This window comes from Lepisma saccharinum, chromosome 4 (genome assembly GCF_977018435.1).
Source record: "Lepisma saccharinum chromosome 4, izLepSacc3.1, whole genome shotgun sequence".
Taxonomy (NCBI): Eukaryota; Metazoa; Arthropoda; class Insecta; order Zygentoma; family Lepismatidae; genus Lepisma; species Lepisma saccharinum.
In genome coordinates, this window is record NC_139232.1 from 60733319 (window position 1) to 60758167 (window position 24849).

At 37.5% G+C, this 24849-nt stretch overlaps 1 protein-coding gene across 2 annotated transcripts in view; it reads right to left on the reverse strand.

Annotated features, from left to right (window-relative positions):
- The window catches only part of LOC145987174 (neprilysin-11-like), a 52367-nt gene that overhangs the window by 17864 nt on the left and 9654 nt on the right, over positions 1–24849 (reverse strand). The window contains exons 3-7 of one of the 2 annotated variants that reach the window (XM_083121686.1): positions 17555–17647; positions 16940–17101; positions 13185–13268; positions 11562–11767; positions 10406–10603 (exon numbers count right to left, since the gene is read on the reverse strand). In XM_083121686.1, the coding sequence (XP_082977812.1) occupies positions 10406–10603; positions 11562–11767; positions 13185–13268; positions 16940–17101; positions 17555–17647 (743 nt within the window). The remainder of the gene's footprint in view (positions 1–10405; positions 10604–11561; positions 11768–13184; positions 13269–16939; positions 17102–17554; positions 17648–24849) is intronic. The other variant, XM_083121687.1, reaches the window with a different exon arrangement.

Genomic DNA, 24849 nt, shown 5'->3' on the forward strand with positions numbered 1-24849 from the left:
TCCAAACTGAAATAGGATTTTAATAGTATTTCAATTGTTTCAATATATTGTTTTTCAACTTTTATGTATTGTCGTGGTTCGAAAATATAACTTTTCTTTGCGCCATATTCAAAGTCTACAATGCTAAATATTCTTATCACTGAACCGATATTTGGTTGAGTGTGGAATATGAAAATCCATGTTGCATGGATAGGTGGAACAGGTTCGTATTATCCCTGATCCAATATCAGAATGTATAAGATCCTTTTTCTCTGGAACAGATAACGAATAACCAAACACAGGATCCAAGGAAGGTGACAAGAGTACTTTCATGCTTTCATCATGTTCCAAAGATGTTTGCACATAAATTATCTGTTTATGACCATCGTATCCTAAAATTACATGTTGAGCAAGCACTTTTCGTTTTGGAGGAGGAATATTCGAAAGCAACAAAGAAATATTGGAATAAAATCCTTCCCGGACCACACTTTTACTGTAAAACACTTCGTCTCGGTTTTTAGGTTTATATTCATATGAAATAATGTTGTTATCTCCAACAATATTATAGAAACTACATGTTAAATGTACTTCCGCTACAGCAACGACCCATTTTTGATCCAATTCGATTGACTCACTTAACTTTGTACGATAGTGAGCAATTGTTTTGTCTGGAAACAAGTCTAAACTTGCATTGGAGAGTAAAGTAAGATAGAAATCGTCTCGCGTCATAGTGTCACCTAACCTAAACTTGAGTAATATCAGAAATAAATACCCATGATCTCATGGCTCTGGGATACCCCCGCCAATGTACAAACACCTTATTTCCTTTTCGTTTCAATATTTTTTTTTCAATAATAAAGGGTCTATTTGGGTTAATTTTCTGTAGTTCAGGTTCGTAAAATATCCCATCTATAATTTCTCCGTTCCAATCTTGATTCTATACGTTGGTGGATCAGTACGTACTTGTTTGTCAACGACAAATTAGGCAAATAACCTTTTTCGAATTTAAGTTTGTTTTTACTTATTCTTACTTAATTACCAATATTATATTTAAATTTGATCTTTTCTTTTGGTTTAACGCGCGAGCGAGCCCACACTAGCAAAGCATTATCAAAATTTAATTCTACAGGCGCCATTTTTATGGATCTATGGTAAGAATGATTGTAGGATTTTATAATTTCAGCTAGAATATCAATATATTTGTAGGTATTATTTGTAGTGCTCATACAATTTTGATTTCATAGTACGAAAAACTAAATATGCTGACCAAGGCAGTAATTTATTTTATTAAAAACATAAACTAACGTAACGTTTCAACCTTCTAGCAAGGTCTTCTTCAGACTCTGTATCAAGTACAAAAGAGTAAAGTGATAGAAAAGGGAGGTGACAAAATGATTCTGTTTTGCAGATATGTGGACGACTGTTTTGGCATATGGAAGGGAACGAAGATTCAGCTTGACATTTTTGCCAAAGAAATTCAAGATGAAGAAAGAGGGATATTATTGGAACTTGAAATAGAAGAAGAAGACAAGTTAAGCTATCTAGATATATTGATGAAAAGGAAAAGAGGACAAGAAATTGAAACCGCTTGGCATCAGAAGAAGTGTGCAGCAGGGGTATTCTGCCACAAAAGAAGTGATGTAAGTGAGGTGACAAAAATAAATTTTATAAAGAATATGGAGGACAGAATCATGAAAATATGCATGAAAGAATGTGAAAAAGAAGGCAAAATAAATAGCCTATGGAAACAGCTGGAAAAGAATGGCTATGAGAAGCAGGATAGACTGGACATAAACAGAAGAAGTAAGAAAACGGGCAGGGGAGAATTGGAAGAGAAAGAAAAAGAGGAGAGAAGGTTTGGAATAAGGAGTATGGGGAAGACCACAGAAAAGATATGCAAAGTGCTTAGGAAAGCAGGAATTAAAAATTACAGGAAGGGAGGGAGAAGCATCTTAGGAATAGCGAGGAATGCTAACAAGAAAAAGGAAAACAGAGAAGAGGAAGAAGAAGGGATTATCTACGAAGTAAAATGTAAAGAATGTCAGAGTGTGTACATAGGAGAAACGAAAAAGAGGCTGAAAGACAGGTTGAAACAACATAGGGATGATGTAGGACTTAAGAGAGAGAGAAATGCAATATTTAAACACACGAGAGAAACAGGACATGACATAGAGTGGGATGAGGCTAAGCAAATAGGAAGGGAGAAGAGAATGCTAGTGAGAAAATGGAAGGAAGCCAAGGAAATAGAGAAGAAAGGCGAAGAAGACACAATGAACTGGAATGGGGGACTGAAGTTAAACAAAGAATGGAAGAAGATGTTGGAAAGAGTGGAAAGGACAAGAGAAAAAGAGGAGAGGAGAAGGAAGAAAAATGAAGGGAAAAGAGCGTGAGATTAAAAAGTCCAACCAAATTCTATATGGAAGTAATTGTGTTTAGCCTTTTAGGTGAAAGTAAAGTTGGAAAGTGAAAGTCATCTGCTAGAAAGTTCCAAACAATTTTCTAAATAGTCTGGAGGGAGTAATGTTTGTGTATATATATTACCCTTCTTGTTGTATCTGGTTACTTTTGTACTTGATACAGAGTCTGAAGAAGACCTTGCTAGAAGGTTGAAACATTACGTTAGTTTATGTTTTTAATAAAATAAATTACTGCCTTGGTCAGCATATTTAGTTTTTCATAATCATGGAAACAAGGCTTAATGGAGTTATAATTCATAGTACGTATAAATCTTTCGACCACGGCTGTTTCATTTCAGAATTAACACTGTAATGTTGCACATTATACTTGTGAAACACTTTCTTCACATGGGTGTTGTAAAACTCTCTGCCTTTGTCTGTCTGACAATACACGGGAGGATATTCCAACATATTTATAATCTTTGAGATATCCTTTGCCATAACCGCACCTCATTCCTTTTTCACTGGGACACAGTACGCTTGTCTTGAAAACACATCAATTGCACAAAGAATGTATCTAAAACTATCATTGAATCGAGCGATATTTTGCATATCAGCTAAATCCATTTCAACAAGTTCAAGAGGAGCCGTAGCTTCGTAACGTTTACGAGGGAAATTTTACGGGCAGGAACATGCTTTTATTACGTGGACGTACAAATTCGTTAATCAAATCGACTATATTGGAATTTTGATATGTTTTCCCATGCATGGTGACTTGAGAATCCCAGCTTATGTACCGAGAAGCAAGCAATCTTTTCAATAACAATTCTGTCTTTTCTGGAGTGTTTTAGGCACCGAAGCAATAATTTCTTGTTTGAGTGTGACAGTTTGTGGACGTTCTTGTCGCTATGTATCTACACGAATTTCTTGTTCTTCTATCATGGTAAATATATTTGACTGGGACTCGTATGTTGCAAGTATCCTCGAAGAGCCTGTTGATATAATTTCCATTTTTCGTGTTCACTATAATCTTGCCTTGCCAATATAGAGTAAATATCCGAGTCTAACCGCGATTCGTGCTTTTGTGAACGTGCAGCAGAAGTTTGCATTACAGCTCCTGCTTCTTCAGATACAAGTATCATTTTTCTCACGCTCATTTGAAAAACTGGGCACTCCCTAAGGCTGAAATAATATTTCCAATAAGAAAAGGTAGAAATCCTGCTCCTTTTTGTATAAGCAACTTTTTCTTCTTTTTAAGCGAAGTGCTCTTTCCAGCTAGCTTTCGCAGAGTGACTTTCATTTTTTGGAGCTTTGACTTTTGTACTTTTGAAAGTGGAACATTCCCTTTTATTGTATTGTCAGCACATTGACCGAGAACGCGTACTAGACCGGAGGACGCACGGTGCAATAATATTTACGCAGCTGAGGGTTGGATTTGCAGAAAACTTTGAGCGTTGGAGCGTGTTGGTTCAGTTGTGACGTCATTCTGAAGAAAGCACAAGAAATGACTTGTTTGCGTGCTTTCCTGCAGCATATATAGTTAATTGTTCATCTGGAAATGTATGCGCACGCATTCTTAATATTTCGGGACAGTGTTGTGTCATATCGAACATTAAATAGCTATGGGGATTATATGTTGAATCTTCGAATGCTTGCAAAACACTTTTACTTTCGTCAGGTTTGAATTGTCGATCTAAATAATGTATTTTCTGCTTGTCGCGAGGGTTCTTGAAATGCACAATGTAATGCGCGTTCAAGCTTTATGGAATAAATTTTGTACTATAAATATAACACTCATGATCTTGTGTTGTGAATACTTGGTAAAAATGTCTGCTACTGAAGAATCTTTTCCACTCTCATTCATCAGATCGTCAATAATAATTAATCCTGGAGATTCAATATCCATATTTTCAATAGCGGGTATTCCTTCAACATACTGAATATTGGTATCTTTACACAATTTAAGTTTTGGTCTAACAGTCCGAGTATCGATTTCGGTACTTGAGTAAACATTTCATTTTTATAAAATAGTAACTTGTCCACAAATGTGGTCTTCCCGCTCTGAAACGGGCCGCACACAATCATAGCAAACGGGTGACCAAAGCGAAAATCCATTGTAAACTGAGCTTTGTTCTAACATGATCGTTTATTTTATGTTCTCTTGCATGAACCGCGAACACAAAATGGGTGTCCTATGCATTGTAGTCAGTATAGGTCCCAAACGTTTCTATGCTGACTCTATTCAGTGCTTAAAATGCATTTTGTCTACAAAATACGTATCCTTGCGACATTCACATTCCGGGGGAACATCAAATATAGTTGCTATGTTTTTAGCGAAATGTACTTTTCACCTGTTCATTATCTTGTTTCAAAAAATCAAAATAATGCTTGTTACGTACATACGGAACATTTTATCTTTACATCCCTTAGGGTGAGGAGACATAGTTCTCCAATTTTCGACGTTTTGTGTGTACTGCTTGGTGAGTTTTTGTTCCTTTTCCGAGACTACCTCGAAATTAGCTTTCCGTTTAATTTTTCTAGGGTTTTCAACCACTCTCTTTTCAATTTCTCCTTTAACAAGTTGCTTTAAATAGTCAAAATTAATTGCAATTGTGTCCTGAAGTTCATGGTAATACCGCGCACTTTAATGACATGTTTCCCATCGTTTTCATCATATTTGTTTTCCATTTTATATGCATAATTCTTTGGACCACCACCAAAAAAACATGAGATTTCATACGGGTCTTTAATCTCATCGGTCAGTTCACCGAGAAAGGAAACTGTAGGTAACAGGGTTTCACCCTGCTTTTCAACATTGAATACAGAGTCAGTGTCCACGTAATGAATCGATTCTTTTACTTGATCCATGAATGAATATAAATTCATTCTTCCATAAGCAGTGATAAATGCCGAGACAAGGACATTTGAGAGTACTGGTGGCGAATTGGCCGTTTCCAAGTCTACAAAGTTTACTAGCAAGCATTTTTCAGAAACAGAGACAACATTTTTAATCTCAAATTGTGGATTGAATAGAATATCATGGAATTTCTTTTCCGTATTGACAAAAACTGACTTAATTTTTAAAACAGATTCAGAAAATTTACCAAATAAACTGTTAAGAAGTATTGTGGATATGTAACGCAGCCCAGCATTGTATCAAATTTTTTCCTTGACAAGTTGAATACCCTCATGTTCGAAAAAATCTTGAATATACTTGTCTTTGTCCTGTTCTGTACTGCAAGTGGAAGGATATCCTGAGGACAGTTGGTTTTGTCTAAGAAAAGTATCTACGTATTCTCTGAACACATTATCTGATTCTTGTGCTGAAGGAAAATCCCATACTTCATAAATTTTGAGTATTTTGTACCCTTTCTCTACAGCCAACTTGAGTTATTCTGATACCCAAGTGCCATGTAAGTATCTTTGTTTTTCTGTGTGAGAACACTCTTCCTGAATCTCACTTTGTGCACATGCACTGCACAGAGCAAATATTATCTTGCTATTGCACGACAAGGCCAGCACAGGTAAGTATAAGTCTTTAGGCGGGAGAACATCGCACTTTACAACCAAGAATATGTTCTCCAGCGGCGGAAACTAGGAGGAGTAAATCACAGGTTTGCCCGTAGGCATCTTTCGCTGCTTCATCATGGCCGAGTACAGGGAAACAACATCTAAATGTTTCATGCGTGAATTTTCACCATCTTGGCGTTCGTATAGTGCCCTGAAAAGTTCTATACGACCGCCATTGAAGGCATGTTTCGGGATAAGAGGGCTGTGAAGTGAGTAGCAATTATCATCAATAAATTCGCGTAGTTCCGCCTTGGTTTTGATTTCGTTATGGAACTCACATTCCCATTTTTCAATTACTGTGTACTCCATTTGCTCCAGCCGCGTTTTTCTTGTTACTGTGCATTCGTATCTCTGATTTAATGTTTTGCCTGTTTCATTAAGGGGTTGATTCCTATTTTCCGAGAAAAATGACTTGCAAGCGTGAAAGTAGCAGCCCAGGAAACTGTACACGGTTTTCCTCTCTTAATGGAACCCATCCAGCTGATAACGGCCTCTCTTAATGGAGCCCATCCAGCTGATAACGGCCTACTTTCGCTTCCCCGAGATTGCCAGCGTGCCGCAATGTGATATTGTTGGTATACTCTAACCATTTCAACGAAATTAATGAATAATTATCCTGGTCCCAGAATCCCATCGATGGTACCTTGATAAGTGTGTTTTCTTTTAAAAATTTAGCCCTGAATATCAATGAGGCTAAAGATGCAAGTGTGGCACATCTCAGAAAGCACTGAATTCCCGACAATTGTTCAATTAAATTTGAAATTTTAATGCACCCAGCTGCAAGGATTTCAACATCACTAATACAGTACTGCCGCAACTCTTGTTGGAAATCAAATATTTTCCCAGCCTGAATACTTTCTTCATACACTTGCGCATTCTTTAGTAGACCACATCATAAAAGGAAATATCAGAGTATGGCCCCACATAATGTTGGTTCTCAGGCGTAGAGAAAAGATAGGGAAAGTCGCCTTTCCGCAGTTCATCCCCGAGTCCCAGACTTATAGGCAAGTCTTTTAATTAATTAACATGAAATTCAACGAATCTCGGAAAATAATTTTCTTGCACACGCTCATTTCAATAATATTACGACCTCTCATAATTACTAAAAGGCATAATATTTTCTTTAGTGATCAAATAGTTTAGCAAAAATGGGAATCGTAACGTCCCGCATTATGTGCAATGCACACAATTTTCTCAAACCCTTCTTTTGGTGCTTGAATATAATGCATAAATTCCGCAATATTGGGGAAAATATGCATACGGGGGCCACATGTTTCGCAGAAATCTGCTTCCGAGTCTTTACATGTATGACAAGCCTGCTTGGCAACAGCCAGATTCACTTCGTGTTTCTGTGCATCTTCCCCGTCAACCAACATACATTCAAAATCATAAAAAATATAAAGAAATTTAGTGATTGGATCTACTTTGACCGGGAGAATATAACATTTGTGTGTAGGGTCGACAAAAGCACTACAGCTCTTGCAAAATAATTCTTCACATTTATGTGGAGTTTTGCGTGTCCTTGTATTAATAATCTTGCAACAGATGGTGCACTGGTGCACTGTTTGACACACACTGGATTTTCTTCCTTCTGTACGTAAATGATTCTAGAAACATTTTCCAGACAGGAACGTACGGTTACATGCTTCACATTTTCGCGAGACAGAGTTAGTATTTTCTTCCCCGTGACTACCCTCACATTTAGAACAATGCAATGTACACTCACTATGCTGGTATTTGTGAGCAAATCCTACTTGGCATTTAACACAATAATAATGTTTCACGACAAGAGAAGGAACAGAATTGACTATGTCAAAGTGTTCTTTATGATACAACAAATTGATTTGTTTGGGGGCGAGAGGAGTAGACCGAATTCGCTCGTAGTCCTTTTCCCCGTCTTTCATCACAAAAACAACCATCTGGTACTCTGGAGTCTGGACCAAGATTATTCTGGAATTTAATAATGTCTTCCACTGTACACCCGCCGGAAGGGTCGACGCCAGCCTCGTGACACAAACACATAGCAGCTTCTTTAAATAGATGATCCGAACGTCTAAACGAGCGGATCTTTTGGGTGTCTTTATCGATTTTAGCCTTGCCAAGTGTAATTGCCCGTGGTAAGCACAAATTATCATCATTACTGATTATGGTGATAGCCCGCTGTCTTTGATTGGGATTATTCACTGTCAATAAGGGAGCATATTCTCTATAAAGAGGGACTTTGTTATTTCCTCTTCCGCGTCTCGGCTCCACAATATGCGCCGTGCATTTAATGGTACTCCCCCACAAAGAAAGACTCGTTACTATTCAGCACTTTGGCAACATAATGCTGGATAATGTCCGCCTTTAGCGCTGAAAAGCGTCGCCAAGGGATATAGATATCCCTGTCGTTACCTCCCGCAGAAATAATCACCCCAACTTGCCTTTCGGGTACATAAAAGACCCTTCCCATCAGGAACTGGAACATCGCAGTGACAAAAGATTGGGAGTCTACCTGCGTTGGGATATCAATAGAAACTTCCCGGCCTAGCATGGCAAAGCGCCTGAAATATCTCTGCCTTTCTCCAACCACAGAAAAATTAGGTTCCCCAGCCCCAATTTTATTCAGTATATTGTGAACAGTCTCACAAAACAAGGGCGGATCAGAATATGGAAAATCATTGTGAAAAACTACCCTCTCGCAAAAGTTGCAATATGCATTAATCATTTCAGCTGGAGAAGTGTAAAATCCCAGGGCAAAATTGTTTAAAAGGGATTCGGCAGTACTCACCGCACTGATATTGGCACTGGAGCTGAAAGCCATTCTTCGTTCGTTCGTTGAATTCAGAGAGAGAGAGAACCTGGAACAATAACAATACCAAAGGCGTATATTCGGGGCTATCTAGGCTATCTGCGAAGCCCAGACTCAGGGAATAAAATACAGAAAAAAATATCTATCAGAAAATGTGCATAAAATTGTTCATTTCAATAAGAAGATGAAGCTGATTTCTTAGAAGTTGGAAACATTGCCCGCTTTCTTTGAATTCGCGAGACGGCTGGCCCAGCTGGTGGGCAACTCCACGGGGGGTGACGGATAAGCTCGACAGGGCTCCGATCAACGTTGCAAACCAATTTTTCCCACCATGTAATTTCCCCAGGATCGGGGAATTGTGGAGTCAAACTGTTACAAGAGAGAGAACAGGATTGCATATGGCGGGGAAAACCCCTCTCAACTTCCTTAACAGTCTGGGTCAATGTTGCAAACCAATTTTTCCCAGCATGTAATCTTCCCAGGAATGGGGAATTTTGAAGCCAAATTATCGCGACCAAAGGGGAAAGTATCATGTGGCAGGGACAAGAACATAATTGAACGCTTGCAGAGGAGTTGAAAAAAAGGTCATTGACCTTCAAACAACTAGATACAGTGGGGAGTAGAAAATTGTTGGCTGAGTGGGAATGGTTTACCGAAATGACAAGGACCAGTTCTGCGCCTAGATCGCGTCGAGTGGTCTTGGTGCGTGGAATTTATTTAGAGGCAGCGTGTGTTGTGTAGTGAACTGAAATTAGGGACATAATTAACAAGTTGTCTATTCGGCTTACGAATGACGATAAGCTCCAAATCGTTGTGGATTTTTCTTGTATGTCCACTTTATGAACAGATAAGCTAATGGGGATCGGACCTACAGTTAAAGTGGTATCTAAACCACCATGCGTCGAACCCGGGACCCCTTAGTTTTAAGGCAACGACGTTATTACTGCGCTAACAAGAAGTACCCGTGAAAATCGTGAAAATAGGTATGTTGAAATTTTATTTTTATTCTCGTATATAGGCCTACATAATATTTCACAATATGGGCCTCTCATTTATGCAAATAAGAATGAAATTCTTGAAATTTTTTCCTTACTGACAGTGTATTTCCATGTTTTATTTATGAGGTATATATTTTTAATCACAGAGTCACATCACTTCAACCCGCCACCCAGATTAGGGTGAAACCGGGATACATAATAGTATATATTGTATACTAATTTAAAATCAATAATTCCAAGCTCCCACGTGCACATGAGTCATCCATGACTCATCTCACTCCCCCTCCCTCTATACTCTTCGCTTGATTAATTAACCCCTCGATACTGGATTAAAATCAATAAAAAGCCATTAATATCAATTAAAAGGGGGGGTTCAATGATCAAAACTCGTTCCAATTCTACTATTCTGTCATGGTTTCACAAGTGCCACAAACTTTACAAGATGAAACAATGAGTTCCAAAACTTAGGTACTCGGTAATTTCAGGAAATGTTATTGTTTTATTAGCGGCATCCATTATTGGGAAGTAAGGTTTCCATATACATTCACGAATTTATGCTGAGGAATTAAAAACTGACCGTTATTTAGAGGTGTCTGCTATTAGGAGAAGTTTTACTGTACTTCTTTCAACTATAGAAAGAAATGCGCAGAAGCCGTGTGTGACTGCATTACCTTAGTAACTTCAATTTCTAGGTCAATTATACTTCGCACATCGCTCAGTATCTCCGCATCGGTGGTGGCTGACCCAGCGAAGTTTCTCAACTCGAATGCCGTCTGCGCTATGTACTTGAAATACGCCTCGTGTTTGTCTGCGTATAGTTCAGGGTTCAGCAAGATATCACGTGGCATCACAGGGGAAGGTTGGTCGATCTGTAAATACACAGTAAGAATAATTTTTTATAGGCTATAATTATTCATGATCTTCTTGTGAGTTACCTGGGAAATGCACTATTACCTATTACCCAATAGTGTTTCGTAACTTTTCTTTTACTCTTGAAGGGCTGCATTTCTTAAAAATTCATGTTGCATCTGCTCAACTTTGTTTTGTAGTTATGGCACTTTAGAAACTAACTCAGCTCCACGATGACGTAGTAACCCAAGGCTGCGGAGACACACTGTACAGTCACGGACTCTTCTGGCTTGTAACTATCCCATTGAAAGTCAATGAAATTGTTACCAACCAGAAGTGTCCGTGACTGTACGTACAGTGGTTCGAATTCCAAGTTCCCCTATTACTCTGTTTGATACTTAGTAAACTGGAAACAAACTTGACAAGATTAACTGGAGTAAACTCTGCAAGATCTCTTTGAGAGATCTAGAACTGCGAAGTGGCTTTTCATTGGATCTAATTGATTGATATATTGCAATTGATTGATTAATTTCTCTTGTAGCCTACGATTGTTACAAGTATAAAAACACAGTCTTTGTTGAGACGTTTAAGGAGAAAACACGCTCCCTTCATCAGACATTAATTTTTAGTTTGATTAAAGATACAGTTATAACAATGGATAGTGATTGATTGATTAATTGATTTATTTGGTTTGCTTTATTTTGCTTTTTTGCCACGTTTGGCTAATCGCTCCGTGGCGGAGTGGTTAGCATAGAGCTACGACGCCAGGGATCCCGGGTTCGATTCATGGTCTAGGCATGGGTGTTCTTCGTGAGTGTCCTTTCATCAATTTCGTCATATCATCACTCATCCTCATCGTCGCGATTAGTCAAAACTGGCAGAAGAGCGATGCTCAGAAACAAAAAGCAAAATATCTCTTACTTTTCTTCAGTTTACATACCTGCATTTTAAAAGATGGGTGAAAATCGTGTAACTTACAGATATCGCACTGTGATTTGTGTCTTTGTCGTCGGCAGCCACGTAAATGGTGAAGAAGGGTGATCTGTAGAAACGGAGAAGCATGTCGGCTGCAAGGAGTTGCCAATCAACAGAAGTTTCTGTCCAGAATTTGTTAAGCATTGGCCAGCCTCCAAACTGAGCGAGAAGATCCAGCACAGGGGCCAAACCTTTTTGTTCCAAAGAAACTGGAAAGCACAAATAGTCACTTATTAATCAACATACAGTACATATAGTTGTATTTCTGTTCTTGATTATACGATTGCTGTGCTAACCCATTGTGAGACATGAGGAATGTCACCGCATGTGGAGCAGGGGAAAATGTATCTTGCATAAATGCATCCTGTTCTCGATCAGAATAGGAAAGTCTCGAGCGGATCTGTAACTAACATAGTCCATTTGATTATATAAAAGAACAGATCGATCCATTAAATAAATAAATTCTACTGTAATTAATTAGTGTTCCAGCAGAATAAACAAAAATAGCTAAAAAAAAAAAGTAGGGCATAAGCAGTAGCAATCAGATCGGAACTTGTACATACAGTAAAAACGGATTTGTCTGAATTTTAAAACAAAACCCGTTTGGTGAAGCTTTCTAGCAACCGCAAACTAAACATTTCATTGCCTTTATTAAATTCGGTAATTTTGACTAATTTTATTTGGAAACTCTAGGCAAATGTGTGTACACAATTACTAAAAGAATTTGTTTCTGCGGAACAATCATTTGCTTGTCGCACATTTAAACAAATATATCGTTACGAGAAACTATTTTTCTCTGTCTGATTTTTTAAGTACAACTTACTTAATCTAAGGAGTACACGAGGTTCCTTGAGAGAGGCACCAATTGAGCGACAACCTGTCACAGCTGCTATTTATTTTCTCAGATTACAAACTATTGTAAACTGAAATACATATAATTTCCTACATCTTGTTTTAACTTCTGCGAATTTTAATCACGAAACGTTTTTGAAATTTTATTCACGAAGTTTACATCATGAAAATTCTCACACGAAAATCTCATTTTATAATGCAGACTTCTGGAGCCTGCCTCTACACATTCATTTACGCAAGGGCAAAATTGAAATTTTTACAAATTTGAAAAATCGTAGATGTTATTTTCGTGGCTTCTTATAGGTTCACATTTAAATATTTCATGGTTCGAGGGAGGGCCATGACCCCCATGGCCCCTCCCCTGAGCACGGGACTGTTCTCACCTTGTCATCGCGAATTCATACAGGAAGGAAATGCCTCTCTCTCTTGGCATACGAGATCTAGTCGCGTTTCCTCGAAAACGTTCTTTAAGTGTTTTCGTAACTTGGCATGGTCTTTGTTGATTGATTGATTTGTTGTTTTAAGTCCACTTTATGCACAGAAAGGCTAATCGTGACTGGACCTACAATTGAAAGTGGGATCCGAACTACTTGTGCCTCCACCGGGTATCGAACCCGGGACCCCTTGATTACAATGCAACGACGCTACCACTGCGCCATCGGGGAGGCCCTCCATACATGGTCTTGGCATACAGAGAGATAGGACAATGAAAAACGAGGCAAAAAATGAGGACGAAATTGTAAACTGATGCACCTATATTTATACGTTCCTTACCTTGATCCATGCAGGCTACATACGCATCCTTGGCAGCATTCACAGCGTACGGATCGTTAATGAATTTTGGTTGCTCGAGAAGTTCTGCAATGGAAACATCGAAATTACAAACAAAAATATAATAAGGTATAGTAGACACAATTAAAATAAGCAGGTTATACTATGACACAGTTAGGTGGGATTTGAGGGGAACCCCCAAACTTATGTGAAACGTGAGAAAAATAATTTAAACAGATTCTGTAATTTCTAAGTAGTAATTTGGAAGTAGCCAGACAGTAGTTCTAAACCTTTCAGTTGCCTTTTAAAAATATTTTATTGCTGCGGAACCTTTTGCATCCCGAGCGTCTCGATCGAGATCCTCTAGCATGCTCGTAGCTTTTACGTTATAATATCGCTATTTTTGGCTGGATTTGCGATTTTCTTCTTTTACATTATTGTCAACACACATATTAAACAATTATGACTCTTGCACGTCTTGGTGTCGAACAAAAAGGCGGGAAAATAGTGGCTTTTTTTGTGTGGCTTCCTCACAAAGGAAAAATAATTCCGACAAAGACCGGATTTGTTAGCAATTCTTTTCTTCCACCACTGGAAACTATACGGGTGAAAAGTTTGCTTCTCGGTACCCAAGGTCACAAGGAATTTTGTGGGGGTTGAGGAAAACTGTGCTCTTACAAAGAAAAGTTCGAAAGCAAGACGGAAACAGGTCTTTATGTTGCCAACCCCATGTTTTTCAAGTTACTGCAATGTGACCTGCAATGTCTAAATATAGAAAGGTGCCGCAAATGCAAGAAGGGAAGATTTGGCGCGCTTTCGTCACCCCTTTCCTGGCTATCATTCTAGCAACATCCCGTAGCTCAGCGGTGGTTTCTTGCATGCATCAGTTGGCTTTTTTTGTGTGAAGTTTGTTAAACGACCTCATCAATTAGTTTGTGAGTGTGTGTGTTTGTGGGAACGAGCTGTTCAAGTGCCATTAGTGCTAATAGTGCCTGCAGTGTTTCCAAAAGGCTTATAGTCGACCATGGCTTCTCCAAGTGATCTCCGTTCGGATAAAATTCGAGAAAATTATTGAATTTTCAGGTACACCTCCCCCCTCCATATATACGCCGAATGTGCATAATTTTTATATAATCCGAATCTATTGTTCATTCCGAGTAAAACGATATATCATTTGTCTGTCTACGGCAATTAGCATCCGATCTACAGTTGTTTGAAGGTAACTATGCATTTTCTTGAAATTCGAGACTTCAGTCAGTGGCGCGCAGACATGTCGTTTTGGGGAACAAGTCGTGTTCCATTGATCATATGATAATAGTGCAATTAATTTCTTGTTCCAAACACTCCAGCGATTATTTCCATGTGTATTGTTACAATGTCTTGTACTTTTTGTCCGGGTGGGGGCGGGGGCGAAACCCACATTTCTTTCTTCAAAAATTTTGGAATTTTCAGTTTCCTCCCCCCTCCCTCCATACATAAGCCGAATGTGCATACATTTTATATAGACCGAATCTATGGTTCATTCCGAGTAAAACGATATATCATTTGTCTGTCTACGGCAATTAGCGTCCGATCTACAGTCATTTTTATAAAACTCTGCATTTTGCTGAAAATCGGCTCGGGCGGCAAGGAGGTTTACATGCGAAAGAGACTCGGGTGGCTAAAGGAAAATTCTACAGTGCATCAAATATTTATTTAAAGTTATAAAAGTTGTCCGTTTTTATTAGAATTGTAGAATACACAATGCATTGCTCATATTTTATTGTAATAGTAATAATTAATATTGCTTTATTGAGAAGACCGGCGATGCTTTTTACTTACAAGTCTCGTTAAATCTGGCTGAAACTTGGATCCGAGTTCTGACTCTATGTTTACGAAATTATCTCTATGGCCATTGCTAAGATAAAAAAGGGAAGAAAGCAATTTTTCAAAGAAATATGTCGTTCCGAAACTTTTCTATAGCTTCTAAGCTCCCTTCGATACTTTGAGTTTTGGAAAATAAAAGAAAAGAAAAGAAACTTTTCATTGAATGACTGGAAATGTTCATTTCACAATAGCAAATGTTATTTCAAGAAGATGCGTACTACACTATAAACTATTTCTAATATTAAAAAAGGCGAAGAAAATATTCCTAAGTTTTCATTATATATAAGCCATGTATGATTTTATATATTGATGAATTTAAAAATGCACAATCATTTCCCTAGAAACTTCACAAGTATAGAAGTTGCAAGATGTTATTTCCAACCTTCGCGGATCTCCTGGGAGAGCATTGTGGTTCGTTCCCTGGGTGTCTGCGGACCACAGATTAAGAACCAGTGCTATTTTATTTCTGAAATCTCTTAAATATCTTAAGTCACTTTATATGCTTTTCACATACATGTTGCGAGTATATAATGAAAGCAGACATTTTAACCTCAACCATAGATAAAGTGGGGGGACCGCCTGCATGTAGGTACAAATATCAAAACTGGAAAAGGCAGAAACAAGCACACTGGTGTCGCCGAGAATTTCATTCGGGTGCTTCAAGGGTGGATAAAATATTTTCAAGAGTGCTCTGTTATTAGAAAGCAAAAAATTAAATGGAATCTAATACTTATCAAAATCATCTAGTGTATTCTGTTATTTATTGAATTTTGAACCAGTTTGCTACTTTATGAATATATGTATGTATGTATGTATGTATGTATGTATGTATGTATTTTAATTTTATTCATTTCTTGTTTTAGATGGCGAAGTTAAGGCAAAGCCTTTTCTTCCACTTAACCATTTACTTTAGATTTTACAATTTGTTCATTACACATAAGTTTGAGAAATATTATATATAAAATTAAAACATTACTTACAACAAAAAGAAAATAAAAAGCACACGAGAGACACACATACACTGTAAGGAAAGTAAAAAATAAATACACGTAAAACGTAAACGTACATGACAAAAATACTCAAAATACAAAAGAATCAATCGATGTTGGTCCTACAAGTTTGTATCGAAGAAAGGTTTCATTTTATTTTATTTTCCTTTTTTCAATACTGATAAGTTAACTCCATTTCTTAATTTTGATTTAAATTGGCCGAAAGAAGAAGATTTTCTTATGTCATTTGGTAGGTCGTTCCACGCTCTGGTAGCAGTGGCCGTGAAGGAATTTGTATAAAACGTTGTTTTGTAGGAGTTGATGGTCAGCAAAAGTTGTCTCGCGAACGAGTGGCAAAGGGGTGTGCAGCGCTTATGGCCTGCAATCGAGATAGTACATGCAGGTAGGAGGGCTCTCGTGAGTTTGCTATTTTGTAAAGCGCTGTAAGAACGTGGAAGCGACGGCGTGTGGAAAGGTCAATATTCAGGTAAATAAATAAATTATTAATATAATTATTTACTTACATATCTAATAGCATAATAATAGGTATATAATAAATTTTACATACACACACACACACACACACACACACACACACACATATATATATATATATATGTGTGTGTGTGTGTGTGTGTGTGTGTGTGGATAAATTAACATCTTCCTTCCCTGACCACTCTTTAATGATTTCACGCTCTGAACGAAGTGCACATTGGAAGCAGAAGGTACGTACAACTACAATATGAGTTACGCTATACATTTCGTTCATTTAATATCAATTAGGGTTATGTTACTTACGTGCCAATATAGATGCTGTGGCAATAACTTTCTTGATATCATTAAGACCGGAACTTTGTTATTTTTATTTCGTTATATAAAAACCAAATTAATTATATTACCTACCTTTTGTTCTTTGGCGCATGACAGCTTCAAGAATAGAAAAAGAGCTCCATGAAGATTTGCTAGGAGGCATAGGGTTATGTAGTTTCCAATTACCACATGCAAATTCATAGAAGTCGTCACAAGGATTGACTGACAAATTCACGTTTCCTTTAAAGATCTCCGCTGAAATATATATTGATAGAATAACTTTAAAAACCAGATTACTTGAGGTGTGCGCAGACCATTATTTTCTATTTTTTTTTAAAAAAAGACAACACATTGTGATAAGCACAGTAGTGGGGTATTCAATCGTAGAATTTATGTTCAATAAACACCTACGAAAATTTTGTCATTTTTCCATGTGTAAGTATTAATAAAATCATTAAGGATCTTACAAATATTTATGTACAAAGTAACCCTCAGTTAACTTTGTTTTATGTACTCTTGTAATATTTTTTAAACATACATTTTTAACATATCTTGTTAAATTAATGCTGCAGGGAATCGTATACTACTATGACTTGCTTTTTGTAAATCCATATTCAACCTTTATCTTTTATCAGATTTTTCAAAGCATCATAAACTCGGTGTCATCTGTAAAAGCATAGGCTAATAGTGATGTTAAATTAAACTCACACGCTGTGAAACAGTCCGCTGTAGTACAGAAGTCCGATCTTCCATTTGCACGAGAGTTTGTAGTCATTGGAGATGGTTGGTAATCAACATAATCTGAAACACGTGTAATAATGTTTTATGGATTATGTACAGTATATTTGTTAAATTACAGCATGACAACTTGGTAGTTTTTAGAATGGAGAATTCGCACGTATTGTTTTCTATGAATTAAGTAACCTTGCAATACATTTGTTGTTGAACATATAAAGCTTGACCTAAGGACGTGTGACAAACACGCTTGGTAAAAGTGAGCGGAAAAGCGGAAGATGGGTGAGAATATTTTCTGGGGGCAGTCGCGTTTAGTATACACCTAAATACGGACGCATAGAGAGGATGAGGGTAGTTAAAACTCTAGAAAACCCATAAATTCTAATCGGTTCTATTGGGTTCCGTAACATGACCGGAACATCTTTTTCTCGCACATACAAGTTAAGTTCGGTCCAAGTTACGTATGAGCCGCAGTGGTCTAGTCGTCTGAGGACCACGCGGAAGAACTGGGTTCGATTTCTGGGATGGGTGATCTAAAGTTGGAATTTTTCCGGCCTTGTCCACGCATAAAGCGACTCTGGGGCTCACCCAGCGTCAAATCAATGGGTACCTGGGGGCAACCTTGGGGGAAGGGGTGAAGGCGACAAAACAGTTGTGCTGATCACATCACCTCCAAAATGGCCGAGATCGAGAATATGTGGGGCCCTACACCCACATCCCCTAAATGTGCCTTCATGACACGGTGCTATATGCACGGTGAACTTTACCTTTACCTTATCAAGTTGCGTATTCTTTCATTTAAATACGGAACTTGGATCGTATTGAAATTAATTCGGTAAAAAAGTTCCTGAGCCGTATTTAAATTGATCTGGAAGAAAAGGTTCCTGAACAGTATTTAAATTGATCCGAAAAAAAAAGGTTCTTTACTGTCCACAACCCATTTACGCTTGCTCTGATTTTCTATCCTGAACCGGAATTGAATGTATTTAAAACCCTGGAGAGGATGTCAGGCTGCTGAAAAAGCCTTTTGAAAGCTATGCAACTGTATTATGGGCAGGGCATGGAAGCAAAATAATTAGAGCGACTTATAAGTTCAAAGTCCATATTTGCCATATTATTATTATTATTTTACTAATTCTCACATTTTAGAGACTTTAACTTAATTAATATCCTTCAAGAAATAACACTCTTTCTACTCCACCTGTCATAACACATTACACCTTTGTTCTATTACTAACATAGTGATATATATATATATATATATATATATATATATATATATAAATTGTATTGTATTGCACTACTAGCACATAAATCTTTACTGTAAACGAAGCTTGTTATTGACCGAAACAATCTTGGATCACAATATCCATGAGACGTTAACCAGTTGTGGGTTATCGCCTCAAACATGTATAATTGAAACCATTAATAAAAAAGGAGGAAAAGGAAAACGGGGGAACCGAAATTCCGCGGATCTGACGCCCTGGTTTATTTTAAAGACACCAGGGCTCTAAGGCACCCCTGAATGTATGCGGGTGGAGGTTGGGCGTCTTCAGGGGTTCTCCCCGTTTCTGTCGTTATCTCTTAAAGTTTCAAGTCCATATTTCCCTTCCCCTTCTATCGTATGCGTTTTGAGAAGCTACCAGCATGTCCCACACGGTGTTGCCACATCTAAAAGCAGAATTTCCCCTTCCAAAGCGCAAAAATTTCCTTTTCCGCCCAATTTTCCATTCATCTAAAGAAAGCATATAATAACAACTACAACAATATTTGGTAGTAGAAACAAGAGTAGTTGTTGCTGTAGTAGTATTTCATTTCATCCGTGTTTGTTATACTTGAAAACCTTAAATAAATTAATCACATGCATGCTTAAACCTGCCTTATCGCGACCGGGACAGATGTCGCAGGTTCGAACCTTGGTCAGACGTTTGTTCCATCACTCATTTCATCATCATCATCCTCATCGTTTTTATTAAGCGAAAATGTAGAAAAGCCATGTAAAATAAACAACATAGATCTATAAACAGGCAGAAACGCGTACAGTCATGGACACTTCTGGGTTGTAACAATCCCACAAAATTCAATGGAATGTTACAATCAGGGTGTCCGAGACTGTACATTCGAAAGGAGTAGAAATAAGAAGGGAACAGCCAAAAATGATGGATACGAAACTGGAACCTAATATAATCTATACAAACATTGAGTCTGATGTCTTCAAATATTTCTGAAAATTTTGGTATTTTTAAATGAATTTCCCTTTCGGCTAAAATTAGATCTGAACTTCCCTGCAAATAGAGAAATGTTCCTTCCTTCATGTAATAACACTGGTCACACACTTTGTTGGGAATGGATCATATTATGTGTTGACGTCACAACAGACGACCACCCAGGATTTGAGTCTATGAAATGGTCAAACGTGTTTTCTTCATATCCCGAGCTATTGAAGTTTCCATTGGAAGGGTTAGCTTTAATTATTGTGACAGCAGTTATACATCAAAATTGTGATGTGTATCGTACATCAATGTAAAAATGAGATTTAGGAGAATATGTCTATATATAACACATACCTTACAGAGAATAAGATAGAGGATAGCCGAAGTAAGAAAATCATGCATTTTTATACAAAATCTAGACATTCCAGGTCCGAGCTCACCCGAAGCAGGCCCGAAGCTCAACCGATCTCAAGTAGGTCACGCTGCCGCTATTGATGATGGGAAACCAGCAGCCTCAGCGGCGGCGCCCATTGGCTGCGATTCGGGATCGGACGTCGTCACGAGCTTTCGCTTTACTCGATTTCCTACTCCATTTATTCTTTACCAGTGGCGTGGCGTGAGTTTTTCAAAAGTGTTATCGGTCATCAGAAGTTATCATCTCCACCCTACCTCCTTAAAAAAAAAACAAAAAAAAACACGCCTTTGATCTGGATTTTTGTTCATTTCGTTCTTTTTTTAATCCGCTCAGTGATTTATTTAGCCACAATCACTTCTAGCAAAAACTACCACTCATGATGGAGTTACCGCGAAAATCCAGTGAATATTAGTAGAGCCTTGTTAACCATCTCTGTTTCTTTGCAAAGAGGTAGAAAGGGGAAGAAGAACCACACATTCGGGTCAGTTTGACGTTTCTGCGTTGAGCAGACGACAGAATTCCCCTCCTCCAGAGGTGGGAGGAAGTCCAGATGTACGTACTACTGTTGCCAACTTAGCTTTTTGGAGCAAGGTTTGTCCAAATCACGAATCGCATCAAGTACTTATCTTTTCGTCTATTACGTAAACGGTTTCAGTTGTAGTGAAATCCAGCTTTGGCTTCGCAGTCTAGCTCTTGTTGCTTCAGAGAAATAGTATCCCCGTTTTAGGCGGGATTTACCTCTTTTCTGGAAATCCAATGTGACAACACTTGCTGATCCTGTAGGCCGCAGCGGCAACAGGGCCCCTAAACAGGCATATGAATAACCCCCTAGCACACTTGCCTCCTCAAGTCTTTCCCCGCCGTTCCCTTGCATTGGCGCCCTTTCCTCCTGTTGCCTCTTGAGGGTAGCGGAACGGCCTGTCTCTTCGCTTTTGTCGGCTGCAGAAAAAATGTCCTCTGCAATATACACTCTACTGCGACGCTGTCGGTTAACTTATTTAACAATGTTGTTATTTTATTGAGAATTTTTTTTTAATTTCATTACATTTTTCTGTTACTTGGGGTAACACCGGTTACACTCTGTTCTTTACATTCTCATCTGTAAGGTATGTGTTATATATAGACGTATTCTCCGAAATCTCATCCTTACATTGATGTAGGATACGCATCACAAATTTTCTTTATAACTGCTGTCACAATTCTTAAAGCTAACCCTTCCGATGGAAATTTCGATGGCTCGGGATAGGGAAAAAACACGTAGTAGATTTGCTTGGACTCATGACGTCCAACTAATATGATTCACAGTCACAGCTCAAGGCAGTCAGTCTGGAAGTAGTTTTGACAGATCTCGCAAGAGACCACTAACTACGAACAGAAGAGTCATCTGTGGATAAATTGCCAACTATATGCGCAGTGGATAATAAGTTTCTTTTTGGTTGGTTGGTTGGTTCGTTGGTCGCTTAAATATACTCTTAAGGCGAAGAGGGACAATTACGCACCAGTTGTGCATTTATTTCAATATCGTCGGATTGGGCACTGCTATTTAAAAAAGTGATTAATATGCAAGAGAGTATGATTTATCTCCATGTTGCAAGTAGAAACTGTTTTTCAAGTTGATTAGTAAGCTAGACACGATGATTGAAAAATGTGTTAATAAGTATTTGCAGAATCCCATATATTCCTTATGGGAAATCAACTTCAACTTCAAGTTACGACTAATGACATGGGAGTTTTGACTTTTCCTACTACTATGACATAGTTCAACGTGCCCTTCTTCCGTCCATGTACTTTGTACAATGGAAAACATATTTTGACGATGTTTTTGTCGATTTTATACTATTGCAAATCTGTAATTTTTCATCTCGTATTTCGTACGAGTACATATATTTTAGCGGTTCAAACCAATACGTGGTACGAGGCCTATTATTTTTATTAATTTAACCACAGTGGTAAACCTATTTTGATGATGTTTTTGTCGATTTTATAGTATTGCAAATCTGTGATTTTTCATCTCATACTTCGTACGAGTGTCATAATTTCTTTCGAGTTAAATACACACACCCAAACCCACCTACACCCACCCACCCCCACCCCCACCTACACCTACACCCACACCCACACCCACCCACACCCACACCCACACTCACCCACACGTTATGCAACAAGTTATTACGCAATGTTTACGCAATATTATGATGACTCGTATCTAGCGTGTTGTTGGTTATGACGTAATGCGATGATGTGTTGTCTTCTGATTGACTTACTGTTTCAGATGTTTTCATCCGCGCTTAGGTTACTTAAAGGGTTTTCGCATTATAGATTAGTCAGTATCGTGAGAGTGTTTGAAGAGTACGGACGTGTTGTTGCAGTGCTCCTCATCATTTTTTTGTTAAAAGTTAAGTATTTCATTTATTTTAAAGCTACATACTATTTTATTATTTTAAGTTTAAAAAGTGTATCAAGTGATTTTTTTTCATAGTAATTTCGATTAGATTAAGTTTTGATGTTGTTTCCGGAAATTTTGTATAAATAACATAGCTGAAAATTTTATCGTAATAGCTACAATTATTTTATTTTGAAGCTGGTTCAAGTCGTTTTTCACACAGATTGAATTTGTATGAATTTGTATTTGTATTGAATTTTGTATTCTTTCCCGAGAAAATTTATATATAAATACAGAGCTGAAAAAAATATTATAATTATAACTATTGTCTTTTAAGTTACATTCTATCAATTATCGTAAGTTTAAAAGTGTTTTTTTTCTAGTAAATAGAATATTTTTGAATTTTGAGTTGATTGTGCGTCTTATTGTTATTTACTTAAAGCATATTAAAAAAAAATGTCATCTACCAATTTCATCCAATGTGTTATTTGTGGGAAATTAATCCCCAAAACTAATATTAGCAAGTATAGGGCAAGATGTAGCGAAACAAGCTCGAAAATAAATCGTTTGTTACCTACTAAACCTTGTACTCAATGCGGAAAAATAATTAGCATTACTAATTTAAGTAAACACATGAAAATTTGCAAGGCATCAACCGGACATGGAACATTGAAAAGAAAAATTGATCATCCTGAAGCTGAAGCTTCTACTTCCAAACAAATTAAGATGTCTAATGACCAAAAGCCGATTAGATCTGCATTCAACAACCAACTCCTGGATTTTCTTTTTACTTCGAAACCAGGCTGTGATATTTCTCGTTTTTTTGAGTAAAATTAAAACATCTATCGTAAATATTTTGAAAAATAAACTGGAAAACAACTCCATAAAAGTATATGTTGATCTAATCTGTAAATATGAGAAAACCAATGGTACAAGAAATATTTTTTTTCACAAAACGTTGTAATCTCATGGTTTGAGCTTTGTATTCTATTATCCTCTCGAAGTATCCTCGACTGTGAAGAAAGGCAATAAATATAATCCTGGAATGATAGTTTGTTTTCCACGGTATCTTTGTACGTTCCTTTTGCTTTCTTTGTGACGCTGCTCTCTGTTCTGAATGTATACATCTTCGAACGGAAACCAGCAAACTCAACAATAATCTCACCGTTACACTCATCATTCAATTTGCCAAGAACCTTCTTGTTGCGGGAAGGAATTCCAAATCTGTTGGGTTGAGGGTAGGAAGAAGTGTCGAAATACCCAAGCATGGAAGGATGTTTAAGATCTTCGTAGAGGTTAGGTGTTTGCATGTCATAAATGAAACTATCGGTGTCTATGTACAAAATTGACAGCTTATCATTATAGAAGGGTTTCATAATATTATAATGAAATTCGAACATGTGCAGTATCGACAAGTCGAGAACTGCTGCACCAACGTAAATAGGTTTTCTGAATTTTATCAATTTTATATTTAGATTAAAAAGTATCAATTTCTCGTTGTAAATTTTTCGTGATTTGAATCAAAGATCAGATACCAATTTTCTACATTTATTGTTATCTGAAACCAATTTTATGTCTACATGTTTTCTGACGTTCTCCATCGTTTTTCCATAAACGGCATTATTCATTAGTTTATAAAAATCTTTATCTAATTCTGAAATGGCAGCTGTTCTGTGTCTCGTGTTGGTCTCAATATAAGATTTTAACCATGGAGAGTGTTTGAACTTGAGAATTCTTTTCACATTTACTACCTGAACACCTTTCCCAATCAAAAACTGGAGATTCTTGTAGTGGACGACATATCTCTCTTTTCTCTCCAGAGTTAACAAAAGCTTGCTTTGATTAGAATCAGGTGGACATTTAATTTCGGGAGCCGGAGGTAAATCGGAAAAAGTATCATGCAAATTATTTGGAAATTCAATGTCCACCTCAATGAACAGACCAAATTCACGATCATCGAAATGATTAATATCAATTGAAATGGGATCTATGCACTCGAATCCTCCGTAGGGAAGTTTATGAAGCATTGCGAATCCGTAGAGATTGTTTACGCCACCGTAAAATATGTAATTCGAAGGTCGATTTGCATCGTATTGATTCTCAGACATGTGAATGTTATAACTCCATTAAGCCTTGTTTCCATGATTATGAAAAACTAAATATGCTGACCAAGGCAGTAATTTATTTTATTAAAAACATAAACTAACGTAACGTTTCAACCTTCTAGCAAGGTCTTCTTCAGACTCTGTATCAAGTA